This window comes from Thamnophis elegans, chromosome 2 (genome assembly GCF_009769535.1).
Source record: "Thamnophis elegans isolate rThaEle1 chromosome 2, rThaEle1.pri, whole genome shotgun sequence".
Taxonomy (NCBI): Eukaryota; Metazoa; Chordata; class Lepidosauria; order Squamata; family Colubridae; genus Thamnophis; species Thamnophis elegans.
Window position 1 is genome coordinate 25277077 of NC_045542.1, and position 16818 is coordinate 25293894.

The 16818-nt window shown below is 43.6% G+C and overlaps 1 protein-coding gene across 1 annotated transcript in view; it reads left to right on the top strand.

The window, feature by feature from the left end:
• The window catches only part of ADCY6 (adenylate cyclase 6), a 71942-nt gene that overhangs the window by 15560 nt on the left and 39564 nt on the right, over positions 1–16818 (top strand). The window contains exons 4-7 of the mRNA XM_032210025.1: positions 6341–6490; positions 8406–8527; positions 8766–8877; positions 9934–10061. Of these exons, the coding sequence (XP_032065916.1) occupies positions 6341–6490; positions 8406–8527; positions 8766–8877; positions 9934–10061 (512 nt within the window). The remainder of the gene's footprint in view (positions 1–6340; positions 6491–8405; positions 8528–8765; positions 8878–9933; positions 10062–16818) is intronic.

Here is a 16818-nt window from a genome sequence, read left to right on the forward strand (position 1 = left end):
AGAATTGCAGACAAGATTAGTTTGCCTCAATAAAACTAGAGGCACTGTAGGATTTAATCTGTATTTTATATCAGGGTTCTCCAAAGTGGTCAGTATCGACCCCAAGCAGTTATTATTGCTATTATTATTCATAGTACTATTAGTGTGGTATTTGTTAAATTATTTTCATGTAATGTTTTGGAGGGAGAGGGGTTGATGAGCAATTTGAAATTTCATGAAGGGGTTGATGAGTTGAAGTGTTTAAGGGCCCCTAGTTTAGAGATATGTACTTAAGATCCCTACTACTAAAAACAGTTCTGGAAGATCCTTTCAGTACCTGGTTTACTTTAAAGTAAGATTGCTGGGGTTGGAGAGCCCATCATCTTAGATCAGAGATGTCAAACTCAATTTCATTGAGGGCCTCATCAGGGTTATAGAATAGAATAGAGTAACAGAGTTGGAAGGGACCTTGGAGGTCTTCTAATCCAACCCCTTGCCTAGGCAGGAAACCCTACACCACTTCAGTCAAATGGTTATCCAACATCTTCTTAAAAACTGTCAGTGTTGGAGCATTCATAACTTCTGGAGGCACGCTGTTTCACTGATTAGTTGTTTTAACTGTCAGGAAATTTCTCCTCAGTTCTAAGTGTGTTTGACCCAGAGGTGTTATCCTACCAGTTTGCCTGAACTGGTAGCAGAAATCATGGCTCTCGCTCACTCACATTTGCGACCCGGTAGGGAAGGTAAGTGTATACCATCCCTGGTTTGACCTCAGGAGGCCCAGGGTGGATGTGGCCAGGGTGGGCATGGCCAGCTCGATATCACTTGTGTCGGGGCGCCTGTGGTGGTCCAAGTGCTCTGCCAGCGGAAACAGGCTTGCGAGCTGCATTTTCAACTGTGTCCTGCAATCCTCTGCACCGAAAATGGAGCTTGGGTGAGCTGCCCGTGGTCCTCCTGAGCTCCGTTTTCAGTGGCAGAGGCATCACAGGTCGGTCCTTTGCTGTTTCCAGGGAGCCAGGTCTAAGCACCTTGCGGGCCGGATCCGGCCCCCGGGCCTTGAATTTGACACCCCTGTTCTAGATGATATTAGATTCCAGTTCTCACCAGCTTTAGTCAGCATGAGTATAGGAAAGAATGGATGGCAAGTATAATCCAGCAATATTTAGGGAAACGCACATTTCACAATCTTGATTTACGGTGTAAAATGTCATCTCTCTTATGGGTGCCCAAGTACTGTAGCAGATACAATACTATAAATTCTAGTTTTGTGTCAAGGCACCAAGAACCAATAGCAAATAAAGCCTATTTCATTGTATATTTATTTTTTTATGTAGAACCTTTCCTGGCTAGGGGAAGATTACAGATTTCCCACCCCCTAAACTCTGTGAATTAATGTCAGACTCAAAATTTGTCCATGCTGTTGGGTGACATTTCATGAATATTGAGTATCCATCACTGTTACAGGCTATTTCATGGAAGGCACTGGGAGTAAGCTACACCAGAGGTATCAAGTAATAAGAACCAGTAAGTTGCTCCCAGATAAATAAACAGGTCTGTGATGTTTGGTTACCTTAATTGGCTGAAAAATATTTATTCAGCGAGAAATGTAATCCAGCAGCAGAGTTTATATGCATGGACAGACATGCCTATATATCATGCAAGTTTGTTCAGAAGCAGCATATGGCAAGCATTATCTGAAAAGAAAGTGGAAGTTTCAAAGTTCAGTGGTGTAGCTGTGCATATGTTTCCATGCACGCCATCCAAGGTTCAATCCATGACTTCTCCATTTTCTTTAAAAAGAAGAAGAAGCAAATGATAGATGATGAGAAAGCTTTCTGAGATTCTGGAAAACTGCTCACCAGTCAGTAGACAGTGATGAGTTTCATCAGCGGTTGGCAACCAGACTGTGATTTTGGACTACAACTCCCATAATCCTCTTGTCATTGACCACACTGGTAGAAACTGGCTGAATTGAAATTAAGTATACCTGAAAACTCCCTCATACCATTAAGCTCATATGCACAAGCAGTCTGAAGTGGTACATATCAAGGCATGCTTGTACGCAGGGCATGTCCCGTTTTCTTGCAGAATGAACATGCCTGATCAGAAAAATGGGGAAAATGCTTCGGAAATACATTGAACCTCATGCAGATTTAATTGACTTGCCAGTTAAAATGCTTATCATAATTGTGGCATCTCTAATAATGCAGCTGTGCTGTTGTCTTCTCCTTCTGATCACTAATACTTCTGGGCCAGGGTTCGCAACCATAAACACTCAAAGAGCCATTTGGACCCATTTCCTACTGAAAAGAAAACACCGGGAGCCACAAAACCTTTCCCGTGCTTGACTATTTCCTGAGCGGCCACAAAACTAACATATGTAGTTGAATTACACATTCTGTTTTCTTCTGAAACTTCTCTTTTCTTGCATCTATCCATGGTTGGCCTATCAGGGGTTTGAAAAGCTCAATAAATCATGTGCTGGTGGGTGTCACACATTGGCAGTTGTGACACATATTTTGAGTGGCAGGGAGCCACAACAGAGGGATGAAAGAGCCATATGCGGCTCCAGAGCAGTGGGTTGCTGACCCCTCTTCTAGGCAAACCACTGTCAACGCAAGTCTTTCTCAGTCTTTCAAGGGCCTCAAAGCGAAGCTTTTCTTATCCTGCGACTGGACCGGGGGTTCTTATGCCCCCCACCCAGTTCATCTCTTCTGAGATGGATTGACTCAGGTGTGAGAGTTAATAGCCTGAAAAATAAAGTACTCGCCTACTTGGATGGCTGGAGGAGAGGCAGAAATCTCTCAGGTTTGCCAGTGTGGGCACAGAGAAAGGTCAGGGTGCTTCATTTCCCAGCATGAAATTCCTGATCATCTTTGGCTATCAGACTACAAACTAAGTTTCAAGACTTTAATTTATTGGAGTGTCAAGACGAGTGTTTTGTAAAACCAAAGAAGGACTCTGGTATAGAGCAGAGATTTAACCCAGGACTTCCTTGCTGCTGCTGAATCGCCTCTCTTGGTATGGTTTATTCCTTGAGGCTCAGTCCTATAAGTGTGTGAAATAACCTATCAATAAATTAGGTTCATACAATTGTTCAAAGCCAGGATTGCTTAGCCATAACTGATTGGATTTATATATTATGCTAATTGTGGTTTGCAAACTTCACAGACTGAATTCATTCAATATGCTAAGCCAAAACCAGACGAACCATGTCATTATAGAATCATAGAATGGAAAAGTTGAATGTATCACCTAGTTCAACCCAATGCCCAGAGCAGGAATCTATTAACTACAGCATCTCCAACCCAGGGTGTGTAAACCAGATCATGCCCTATTTTGTTGTGTAAGCTCAGTTAATGACTTCAAACAGTAATGGTGTATGAAGGTCAGTGGTGGGATTCAAATTTTACTACCGGTTCTGTGAGTGTGGCTTTGTGGGTGTGGCTTTGTGGGCATGTCAGGAGAAGGATACTATAAAATCCCCATTTCCTCCAGATCAGCTGGGACTCGGGAGGCAGAGAATAGTTGGGGGTGGGGCCAGTCATAGGTGGTATTTATCAGTTCTCCAAAGTTCTCAAAATTTTTGTTACCGGTTCTCCAGAACTGATCAGAACCTGCTGAATACCACGTCTGATGTAGGTCTTCTGACACAGTTCTGTCATCCTTTGGTGAAGCAAATCCAGATGCCGGGTTGTAGCTGCTGAAATTACAATTAGCCAAATCTTGTGTTTCTGAACACAGAAGTAGCAGTGATTTGAGCAAGCACTTAGCTGGTAATTCTGGACCAATTATTACGCTCTGTAGCTGAATATGTCTGTGTTAATTACTGCGGAGAGATGTTTTCATTTTGGAATATAAATGGAGCTGTTCTGATAAGAGAACTGAATATTTTTTTAGGCCTGAGGAGTCTGTTTTCTTTCATTTAACCAAGTGCAAGTACCCTTTTAACTGGATTTCTTCACTGGCTTTGGAAATGTTTTATGGAACTTTGTGAATGTTTTGTGCTGGAAGCAGTGTGACTTCTGGACGGCAGCCCCTCTGCCTGCATGGTGGCTCTGTGTGAAAGGATTGTAAACAGGCACGGAATAGGCTGTTGTGCTCTCGCTCATGATATTTTTACTCTATCTTAGTGGCTGCAGAACATCAAGGCAAGAAACAGTGGCGCCATTCTGGTGCCCAGTAAGAATTAATGCCAGAGGAAACTGTTAAAACTCGCAAAGCATTTCACTTTCAAGACAGCATTTAAGTGCCAGTAATCTTGGCCTCCATTCAGCCCCCATCAGTTTCCCTCCCAAGCATGCACCATCAGCAGCTCCAGCTGCGTGCGGCTGGTTATTGTATGGGGAAACCTTAAGCTGACTCTGTTGAAAAATGGACTTTTGGCTCCTTTGGCTACCCTGCCTTCCTAGTAATGTACTGCTTGTCAAATATTCAAAGCTCGTTGTTGTTTCTGCTTTCCAGAGCTCACAATAAACTGGCAGGGCAGGGCACAATTATTATAATATTTCAGTAAGGTGAGGCAAACACACCACAGAATTGTAATGGTATGACTTGTGGCTGGTTGATTTGAACAGCCTCCCCCACTCCCCACTGTTACTTGGTTGGTTTTCTGCCTCACTTATCCCCCTTATCAATAGCTGCTGTAACTGCTCACAAACCCATTAGTAATCTGCCTTTTTTCACCATGGGACTTGCGTGCAACATTCCTGTGTAGACTCCCGTTTGGTCACTGCCAAGCTTAGCCTGGGGAACTGCGCCCTGGCCTGAGAGCAGTGGTGGGATTCAACCGGTGTAGCAACCAGTTCGCTGAACACTTGTGCAGTTCGTTTCAAAACAGCTCTACAACTTACCTTTTATTGCAGCCCCGGTGAGTAAAACAGCTGAGGCGTAGCAATCCACTGTGCCGCGCCTATCAGCTGGGCTTCAAACAAAGGAAATATAGGACAGTCTAGCACAGGGGTGGGCGGGCGTGGTCAACTGATTACTGGTTGCAGTTCACGCGAACAGGTCCGAACCAGCTGAATCCCATCTCTGCCTGAGAGTTTATGTTGCTTTGGGACACTAAGCTTATCGCCTAAATTGGTTTATTCCCTTCAAGTCTCTTTTTATTGTCATGTAGTGTGTTATGTGTGCAAGGACAATTTTTCCTTGTGGTATTTAGAAAATAGTAGACCGTTGAATTCATTGGACTATCATTTAAGGGATGAGCAAGTGACCCCCTGGATGTTACACAGTTGCACTGTTCCTACATCACTCTGGCCTGGCGGATGAGCCTCGAAGGCACGGAGCAGATGCCTTTAGAGTATGTGTGAAGGTGTAAACACATAGGTAGCTATTCTAAACAATGAGTGCATCTAGCCCAGCATTGTTTATTCTACTGCATCCAATTTTGGTCACCACACTATTAAAAAGATGTTGAGACTCTAGAAAAAGTGCAGAGAAAAGCAACCAGGATGATTAGGGGACTTGAGGCTAAAACATACGATGAATGGTTGCAGGAACTGGGCATGGCTAGTTTAGTGAAGAGAAGGACCAGGGGAGACATGATAGCAGTGTTCCAATATTTGAGGGGCTGCCACAGAGAAGAGGGGGTCAAGCTATTTTCCAAAGAACCTGAAGGCCACACAAGGAATGATGGATGGAAACTGACCAAGGAGAGATTCAACCTGGAAATAAAGATAAATTTTCTGACAGTAAGAACAATCATCCAATGGAACAGAAGTTGCCTTTGGAAGTTGTGGGAGTTTCATCATTTGAGACTTTCAAGAAGAGATTGGACTGCCATTTGTCAGAAATGGTGTAGGGTCTCCTGCTTGAGTGGGGGGTTGGACTAGATGATTTATAAGGCCCCTTCCAACTCTGTTAATCTGCTAATCTGTTTATTGGTAATAGTCTTCTTGGATTTTGAGGAGGAATGAGTCTTCCACATTATTGGAAGGACATGAAGGTAGGGACTTCTGCAAATGAAGGGCATGCCTTAAATATAATTGGGGATCCTTCCCCACAGAAACATACTTACCTCCCTAGGAAGGCTATTCTACATGTCACTTCCCATCCTCTCCCCCTAAAAGCGTTTGGATCTTCCTGACACCCACTCTTTCCAGCAGAATCTTTGGTATCTTGGGCATCAACAGAAGGGCAGGGAGAGAAGTACAAAACCCCAATTGTGTTCTGGGAGGCCTTCTTCACACAAAGCTTTTAATTCATTCATTAGGCTGGGGTGTCAGGGAGGATGGCTCGCTCCGAAGACAGTGGGAACGTGAAAACCAAGCTAGAAATGGGGGGGGGGGGTGTTGTCATAAAATACTTGGTTTTTCCTCTTGTGCCCAGTTTGTATGGGTCTTTCCCTTGCTTGCAGCTTGTTGCAAATGCTTTGATCTTCCTCTGTACCAACATCATTGGTATCTGCACCCACTATCCAGCTGAAGTGTCACAGCGCCAGGCCTTCCGGGAAACACGTGGCTACATCCAGGCTCGACTGCACTTACAGCGTGAAAACCGTCAGCAGGTAGGGAGCTGATCAGAGTTGGGGATGGGCACGATGGGATTGCTGTGGGGAATGGGGAGTTAGAGTTTGGAAAGCACAGCATGGACTGTCTCTTGAGTTCCTGCATGTTTTTAGTTAATATTGACATAATTTTGTGGCTCATGGATGGGATGCCCCAATTCTGAGACCCTTTAATGGGGCCTAAATATCCTTTATAGCAGGGGTCTTCAACCACCCGGGCCACGGCCCAATACTAGGCCACGGCCTGCTCGAAACCATCCTGCTCGAGCGATGGGCAAGCGTGCATGCACGTGAAGCTCCACGTGTGCAAGCGGTTGGCCCTTGTGTTTGGGTGTGAAGCTTCACCTATGTAAGTGTGGAGGACGCTCATGCCTAAACTCCATTGGAGCTTCATACATGAGCATCCTCCATCCACGCAAGTGGAGCTTTGTGCGCAAACACAAGTGTCCTCCACTCACATGTGAATCTCCATTTGCAGGAGTGCGCACGCACACTACTGTCATAGAATTCAGTATAAATTACAATTAGAGTCTTTCTCACATTTATGCTGCATCCATTCTATGAATTCAAGGTCATGAAAAGTTTCTGGGTTTTATTTTTTTTTTGTAAAATATACAAAGTACACTCAGAGCAGATAGAACTTTTCTTCCATCACCTCCATTATTTTTCAAATTAAGTGAAGAAGGTTCCTACTAATAACTTTTGCTTGCTTTTTATAAAGGTGCCAATGTATCATTCAGTATTGTGCTTTTTTTTTTTTTTTGATCAAGAGAATCCTGTTCCTAGAAACATGTGTAGGTAGATCAGTTCACTTTAATGTTTTTCTGGACTCTTAGAGGTTGCAAACTATTTATTATAGCCTCAGAGTCTTTCTCCTGCAACTTCACATTGGTAGATGGAAAATTAGGTGGCATTTATGTCTTACCCTATAATTTGCACTCCTTGCATTTGTCTGCTTTGTATTTAAAGTCAGACGTGTGCATGTGTGCTGAACATCTTCCTATATTGTAGGCTTGTAAATTAATTGCATTGGCTTCCTGAGATCAATGACACTAATTATTTTGGAGTTTATTTTATCATTCACCTCTGCACTAGATTTCAGGATCTTTAATTCTTGAAAGAATGCATAAAAACCAAATTTTTTGTTCACTCTATCTATGGTCCACAAATCCAGTTTAACTGTGCCAGTACATTTTCTTCTAGAGAGTTTCTGTGGAAGTGAATACCTCATTCCTGTTATTTAGCGCTAACATTGGTCTCTTCCAGCGAACCTCATGACTTTATTAGCTAGGCAGAAGGATATTATACCAGTGATGGTGAATCTATTGCACGCGTGCCGGAAGTGGCACACAGAGCCATCTCTCCAGGCACGCCAGCCGTCACCTGTTGCTCTTCCAGGTTCCGGGAGCGTGTGTGTGCGGGAAACACTGGAAGCTGGAAGAGCAACTCCCTGGCGCGCATCTGCGCACCAGGAAACTGAGCTTCTGGTTTCTGGTGCTCCTGCATGTGCGCCGGGGAGCTGCTCTTCTGGTTCCCAGTGCTCTGCTGCACGCACACACTCCTGTTTTAGCACTCGGTACCAAAAAGTTTTGCCAACACTGCTTTATGCACATACTCAAGCATTACCTTTAACACAGATTTCCTTTTTCCCCGTATGGTAATAAATTGACATCTTGGGCCTTCTTCCTTTCTGCTAAGTTTCAGCCTGTCTGGCAGTCAAATGATTATGAGGTGGGAATAGGTAGCACGGCAACTCAACTCTGTAATGCCTTGCAGGCCAAAAAAAAGTATGAAATAAAACAACATTGGTACGGGGGTGGGTTTGTATGTTCTGATCTTGGTCTTTGGTCTATTCCAGCAAAAATATTGCTGTAATGAAGACCATAATGGACCTTTCTTTCTGGACCCCTGACAGGAACGACTTCTGCTCTCAGTGCTGCCCCAACATGTTGCCATGGAAATGAAGGAGGACATCAACACCAAGAAGGAAGACATGATGTTCCACAAGATCTATATCCAGAAACATGACAACGTCAGGTAATATATGCTTTGGATATATGTGTCTGTGACTTTGAGTGACAGTGAAAACAGTTAACTAACATCATTCCTTTAGAAATTTGGAGATCATAGCATAATTTCTTGGCAGATGAGGGTCAGCGGAGTGGGAGATATTAGCGGAATTGCCTCATGAATATATGCAAAAAGGAGCCAAATGGCTTTTGGTTGTTTGTGGATTTCTGTTCTAATACCTGTTTCTGCTTTTCTCCCCCTACAGCATCCTCTTTGCTGACATTGAGGGCTTCACCAGCTTGGCATCCCAGTGCACGGCACAAGAACTGGTCATGACGCTGAATGAACTGTTTGCTCGGTTTGATAAGCTGGCTGCGGTAAGGGAGGAACAGGCTAGGCCAACAGAAGAGATGATTTCCTGAACTTAGTGCTTTTAGATAGGTTGAACAGTAAACCTTCTAAAACTCAGTGAGCAAGGACACCAGGATGTTGACCTCTGCAGAAAGGAGCATTGTGTTGATCGCTGCATCTCAAAAGTCAAAACGAATTGCATATTTTTTTCTATGATCATCTCTGTCACAAAATCCCCCTTGGATTTTCTTGCCTTGCCAAGAACAGGTAGTCCTCGACTTACAGCCACAATTGATCCAAAATTTTCAATGCTCAGCAAGACAGTTGTTAAGTGAGTTGTGCCCCATTTTACAACCTTTTTTGACACAGTTGTTAAGTGAGTCGCTGCACTTGTTAATCAAATCTGGCTTGCCTCATTGACTTTGCTTGTCGGAAGCTGGCTGGGAAGGTTGCAAAAGGTGATCATATGACCCTGGGGCAGTTCAACTGTCATAAACATTTTCCATTTTCCATGTGCCCAAATTTTGATCATGTCATCATAAGGATGCCGCAATGGTCATAAATGTGAAAAATGGTCATAGGTTAGTTTTTTCAGCGCCATTGTAATTTTGAACAGCCACTAAATGAATGGTTGTAAATTGAGGAATACCTGTAACTTCTAATTCTCCCTAGGGTTGTTGGTCTGTGTGTCTTTTTTGTGCTAATTTCTGCTGCCTTTGCTGTAGTATGTATTTCTTCCAAACTTCCTTTGTACCTACTTTGAAAGCAATACCAGTTCTGGGCCATAATGTTGATGTATAAACTTAATTAGAGTTTGAAGTTACAGGAATCCCTCTCCTCTCCTCTCCTTTTCTCTCCTCCCTTCCCCTCCCCTCCTTTATTGGGAACAAGTACTGGATAAAAAACTTCTGTATTTGCAATAAACTACACATTCTCTGATTACTTTTGAAATAACAGTTGTTAGCTAGGTAATGTGATTGATCTATGTATGGCAAGGAGCACTGAACTCGGGTGAGATGTCTCCAGGGTTACAGTTAGCATTGATGGCTTTTCTGAATCTCCCTCCTTTTCTTTTTTTTTAGGAAAATCATTGCCTTCGCATCAAGATCCTCGGGGATTGCTACTATTGTGTCTCAGGGTTGCCAGAGGCACGGGCTGATCATGCCCATTGCTGCGTGGAGATGGGTGTTGACATGATTGAGGCAATTTCGTGAGTGCGCAAGAGATGCTTGCTAGTGTTGGGAAGGGTGGACATAGTAATTGGTGAACTTCATGGTTTACAGAGTTCCGTTTTCCAGAATGGTAGCTGTATTAGCCTGCTATTAGCCTGAAGCAAAATAGCAGAGAGGTTTGTTAGTATGTTAGAGACTGTTTAGTTTTTGTAAAGGTAAAGGTTCCCCTCGCACATGTGAGCTAGTTGTTCCTGACTCTAGGGGGTGGTGCTCATCTCCGTTTCAAAGCCGAAGACTTTGAAGCCAGTGCTGTCCGAAAATGTCTCTGTGGTCATGTGGCCGGCATGACTAAACGCCCAAGGCTCACGAAATGCTGTTACCTTCCCACCAATAGGTGGTTCCTATTTTTCTACTTGCCTTTTTTACATGCTTTCGAACTGTTAGGTTGCCAGAAGCTGGAACAAGTAACGGGATCACACTCCCTTACGTGGCGCTAGGGATTCGAACTGCCAAACTGCCGACCTTTCTGATCGACAACCTCAGCGACTTAGCCACTGAGTCACTGCTTCCCTTTAGTTATTTAGGTAAGTTTTTGTAAGATAAAGGTATAAAGGATTTGGTGCCTCAAAACAAAGACTAGTTAGCTCCACAGCCATTCGTGGCTAACCACATGTTTCTGGGAAAGATAGCAGTGTGCTATAGGACACATCCAACATACCGTTCCCGCTCAATGGGTATTCAGAGTACCTGGATTACTAAAGTGGCTATTGACAGCTTCATTCCCCACTTCATCAGATGCTGTGGAGTATTATCCTCAGTTGGCAGGTGGTTCTATGCTCACCTGCAGTGCAAAAGGAATTAGTTGTGGGATCATATGGCATATGTTTTATAAGGTAATTGGATTAAATTACTATCTACAACCAGAGCAACAAAAAAAATCGCATTATTGCAGTATTATAATTGTCACAGCACAGTATTTTAAATCCACTGTAGCCAGCTCCTCTACATTGATACACAGGTAGTCATCATTTAAAAACCATTCTTTCAGCGACTGTTACAAGCTACAACGGTGCTGAACAAAAGATGCAGTCTTTTGATGTTCCAGCCATCCTAGCACCTCTGCAGTCATGTAATTATTATCTAGACATTTGGGGATGTGGTGGCTCAGTGGCTAAGACACTGAGCTTGTCGGTCAGAAAGCTCGGCAGTTTGGCGGTTTGAATCCCTAGTGCCGTGTAACGGAGTGAGCTTCTGTTACTCATCCCAGCTTCTGCCAACCGAAAGCACGTAAACAATGCAAGTAGAAAAACAGAGACCACCTTTGGTGGGAAGGTAACAGTGTTCTGTGCACCTTAGGTGTTTAGTCATGCCGGCCACATGACTACGGAGACGTCTTCGGACAGCGCTGGCTCTTCTGCTTTGAAATGGAGATGAGCACCGCCCCCTAGAGTCGGGAACGACTAGCACATATGTGCGAGGGGAACCTTTACCTTTAGCACTTAACGATAGCTGCAGCTTCCCATGGTCACCTGATGGCCATTTGCAACTTTTCCCTCCAGCTTCCCACAAGCAAAGTCAATGGGAAAGCTAGCAGGAAAGGTTACAAGTCCCTCTGGTACGCTGCTTGCACCCTCCTCTGCAGCAGCCACACTGGGCCCCATTGTGCCACGCCTTGTGGGCCACCTGGTAGCAGCCAGCGTCGTCATGCTTGTGTCATACCTCATGAACCACTCACACATCCTTCCCCACCCACAAGCAACCACGGCTGGTCTCATCACACTCTCACTTTGCCTTGTGCCGTGCCTTGCCTACCTGCTGACCTGTTTCCTAGCTGGCTGGGGACTCGCTTGACAATCCACTTAACGAAGGCAACAGAGACTGCCGTCACTAAGCAATGCAGTCATGAGATATCACACTTTACAGTCACATTGCTTAGCAATGGAAATTCCAGTCCCAATTATCCTTGTTTAACTGAGGACTACCTGTACATCATCTTCAACTTATTCAAAGCACCCCTGCATCTGATTAATTGATTCTTGTCTTTGGAAGCTTAATAATATGATGTGTTCCTTTTTGAGTTGCTGTGGCCTCTTTATTGTGGCTGCTGCTCGAGATGATGATGCAGGTGGTCCATTTCAGACATGGCAGTAAAAACTGGAGGCAGGTCATTTTTCTTGTGCAAAAGGCAGGAAGGCAGAGGGTGGGGCCAGGGCCAGGCCTCCTCCTCCCCTTGCTTGGACACATAAATACTGTACAAATGCAAATTTGTTATCTTCAGAGACCTCTGGGGACAGGAGGACCTTTGACCTCACTCCTTCCAGTGATTTTAATCAAGATTGTTGCTTCCTAGCTACTGCTAGCTGTTGGGAATAGTATTCTTGAATCTCCTTCTGCTAACTGATAACTCCTCAGTGAGGAAAATGGGTTGAAAGCTTTCTGTGCACAGGAGCATGAGTAGGATGAGATCAGAAAAAAAATCACTTCCTCTTTTTAGTGAATTACCCCTTGTTGTTTTTTCCAGACTTAAACGCTGCTTAATCTTCATCAGTTTTGTCTGAAAGAAACCTGAGTTACTCATGACAGGGGGTAATTAATCTAACTTTAAAATGAAAGCCCTTGGTTCCCTTTATGTAGTAAAAAAAAAAAGAGAGGATGTGACGTGGAAGCCTAAGGTTCTCTTCATGGATTATATCTATCATCATAAAACCCAACTTAGCCTACTTTTTAAATCAGCTTATCCTGTCTACAATATGCTAATCATAATTATCTTTCTTGTATCTAAATTTGACCTGCAATGTACAGTATGTGATTCAAAGAGCCTAAAACCACCCCGGCGTCTCTTTCTCACAGGACCAGAAAATATCTTCCATAATTCAGAAAATCACATTCTTTCGTTTTCCATCATTTCTATAGATTTCCCAAAACTTCCTCCTAAAACTCCTTTACCTATGGATGAGCAAAGAGCCTGCAAAGAGCCCCTGGACCAGTGGTGGGTTATAGACGGTACGCCCCAGTACAGGCATACCGGAGCTTGCCCGGACCACCTGGTACCGTTCCAGTACGGTGCTCGGGAGGGCCCACCCGCCCGCCCTCTCTCCTTACCTGTCGTTTAAAGCCTTTGGCGTTTCTGTGCATGCACAGGGCACGTACAGTGCCTCCGTGATGCTCCGTCGAGTATCTGGAGCATTGTGGAGGCTTGCGGAGGCATCACTGGCAGATAAGGCACATGCACGTGCTGTGCGCATTCATGTGGAGGATGCCGGGTCCAGAACCCACCACTGCTCTGGACTCTTATATTTATTTTGAACTGGCTTTGGTAGTTTTGGGTATTCAACTGTGGGATTTGTCCAAAGAAAACCAAAATATCAATCCCATTAAATCAAATGGGTTGCTTAACCATGATTCATTGGACAAATCACAATAGGTTGCATTGATGCAACATAAGCAGCTGAAACAAAACACAACATCATGCTATGGCCGTGATGACGAACCTATGGCACACGTGCCACAGGTGGCAAGCAGAGCCCTCTCTGCGGGCATGTGAGCCGTCGCCTCAGCTCCACTGCGCATGTGTGCGCGCCTCCTCCTGGCCAGCTGATTTTCAGGTCTCTTGCTGTGCATGCACGAGGGGAGGCACCCCCTGCTGCCAGTTTTTGGTCCCAGGAGGCTGCAGGGAGGCCTGCTAGGCCAAAAATGGGGTGCAGGGGTGTGTGTGCAGGTGGGTGGGGTTCACAGGGTGTGTGTGTGTTACACGCACTGTCGCAGATACGCATGTGCGCACGCTTTGGGCATGCGACTACAAAAAGGTTAGCCATCGCTGTGCTATGGCTTAGAAAGGTACTGATCCAGCTGCTAAGTCAAATACAAAAATTTCTGTTTTTCCCCCATAGTTTTTATTATTGCTTTAGCTGGGGGTCGGATAGGAAAAGATGCTGTTTCCATGTGAGTCACCAAACGTCCTACTGAGAACGTCTCTGTTCCCTATCCATTCTCCCTCCTCCAGCTGCTGAAGTTTTACTGGGCAATGTCTGTGCTTTTTCAAAATTATCTTTATAAGCCACATGGCCTAGAAGCTTCCTCTCTATAAAAATATAAAAACCAAGGTTTTTTCAGGATATGGGTGGTTGTTTTTTTTGTTTGTTTGTTTCTCCAGCAAATGCCTTATCAAGACTTGCATTTGCATGGTGAAACTTGGAGAACAACACCCCTGCTTTTGTCGGGTTAGCTACTGTATTCACCTGAAGGACGGGCATAATCATGGGGAGGGAGACAAAACCAGTGGTGGCTTGGTGGGCATAGCAGGAGAAGGATACTGTAAAATCTCCGTTTCCTCCCCACTCCAGGGGAAGGTTACTACAAAATCCCCTTCCCGCCCGATCAGCTGGGACTCAGGAGGCAGAGAATAGATGGGGGCGGGGCCAGTCAGAGGTGGTATTTACTGGTTCTCCAAAGTACTCAAAATTTCCACTACCGGTTCTCCAGAACTGGTCAGATCCTGCTGAATACCAGCTCTGGACGAAACCCAAGGGGATGTTGGTAGACAGCAATAAGGCTGGAGTTCCCTTAAGCAACCAAGATTGGGTCCATAGGCTTTTGGAGGTAAGCAGATGCATGCTATTCAATGCTTCTAGCATTGACTGGCAGTACTTTGCCATAACATCTCAATTCACAATTGACTGTGTTCCTACATAAACGTTTCACTTGAACCATGAATGTTTTGCTTGAACTCAGCCCTTAATATTTATAAACTGAAATTTACAACTTAGCATGACATGTGACCTTTGCCAGTTGTGTATGTTCAGCAACAGTGATAAAACCCAACACAGTTCTTACTAAGGGAGTGAGGCTGGCCAGTGTGTTTGTGTGCTGCACAGGTAGCCCTCGACTTACAGCATTTAGAGACCATTTAAAGATACAACGGCACTGAAAAAAGTGACATGACCATTTTTCACACTTAATGACTGTTGCAGCAGTCCCATGATCAAAATTCAGAGGTTTGGCAACTGGTTCATATTTATGATGGTTGCAATATCTCGGGGTTATGTGATCATCTTTTGCGACCTTCTGACAAGCCAAGTCAATGGGGAAGCCGGATTCACTTAACAATCCTGTAACTAATTTAACAACTGCGGTGATTCACTTAACAAATGTGTCGAGATAGCTTGTAAAATGTTGTAAGTCGAGGACTACCTGTTTTGCATATTTCAGATTTATAATAGCAACATTTAAAACTCCATTCTGATTTACTATGTTTTCGAGGAAAACGAAAAATAATAAAAACATATGTAAAATATTTATTTAACTCCAAAATTAATAAAAGGAAATTAATAAAATTAATAACAATCTTGTAGGTTCCCTGTGTGCTATAGTTATTAATACTTTTTCCTGTTCCTGTAGTTCTTTTCTCCCAACTTGTGAATCCTGTTTTCTTTCTTATTATCTACTAATCCTCTCTTTCCTGAAATAATTCTATGGTTTTGAAACTAGGACATCATGTTATACATGATTTCCTCCATTTTGGAACAAGCTTGGAAGTAGTTTGAAGCAGGATCTACTTACTGATATTTTTAGGAGTATAAGACGCACTGGAGTATAAGATGCACCAAGATTTTGAAGAGGCAAATTAAAAAAAATGTTTTTGCACTCTGCAGATTTCCCAAAAATGGCCCATTTTTTATCAAAACAAATGGCATGCATAGCCTTTAGGAGGCTTATAGAGTGCTTCTGGGGGCTGGGGGGCAAAAACAAGCAAAAAAACAGCCTGTTTTTCACTCATTTTAGCTCTCTCCAACTCCCAGGAGCACTCTGGAAGCTTCCTAAAGGCTATGCACGGCCATTTTTGCAAAGGAAGCGGGGTTTCGGGAGGCAACAAAAAGTGCTGTATTCAGTGTATAAGACACACCCAGATTTTCACCCTCTTTTTTGAGGGAAAAAGGTGCATCTTACACTCTGAAAAATATGGTACCTAAGCTTGTATTAAGCAGGGATTCTTTATAGTGTATCTGCTGTAAAGAGAGGCTGTGTCAGGCTCTGTGAAATGCATTCTCCCATTAGATACAGGCAGCCCAAGCATTCTTCTCACTACAGGGTGAGTTCCAATCTCTTAATGTCCTGTATGGATTTCCAGATTCTCTGCTGTATCTGAATCATGTCTCTAAGGCCTCAGCATTTTCCTAGCCAAGCAGCTAATTTCATTTCCAGTCCCTTCACATTTTATTTCTTTTTCCAAGGGGTTAGTCACTGAACATAGTCAACTGCCTTGTGGATAATCGTCAAGGTAATAGAAGTAATAGCTGGATTTTTTTTTTAATGGACTGGCAAATTAATGTCCAGAGAACTTGCAGATTTCCAAACATTTTCCTCTGAAATATTACCTTTAGCATTTGAACAGCCAATTGCATGATAGATTATCTTTAAAATTAACATCAACAATAGCAGCATAGAAATGAGCAAAATCATCTCCTCAGAGCAACTCCATTTTATCCAAATATTCATCTGTAAGACTGTGTGGTGGCTTGGAAAAATAGTTCTTCTCTCTCTCTCTCTCTCTCACACACACACACACACACACACACACACACACACACGGAGGGAGAAAACACAAATAAACACATCAAACCAGTCATACCTCGTAGGATATTGTTTTGTGTCCTATTGATTTGTATATTTTGAACTTCCTTTCCTGGCCCACTATTCTACATTGATATGACTATCTTATCCAATCTTAGGCTTTTTTTTTTTCACAGCAACCTAATCCTTAATCCTATTAAACTATGTTTCTGGTTCTAGTTTCCA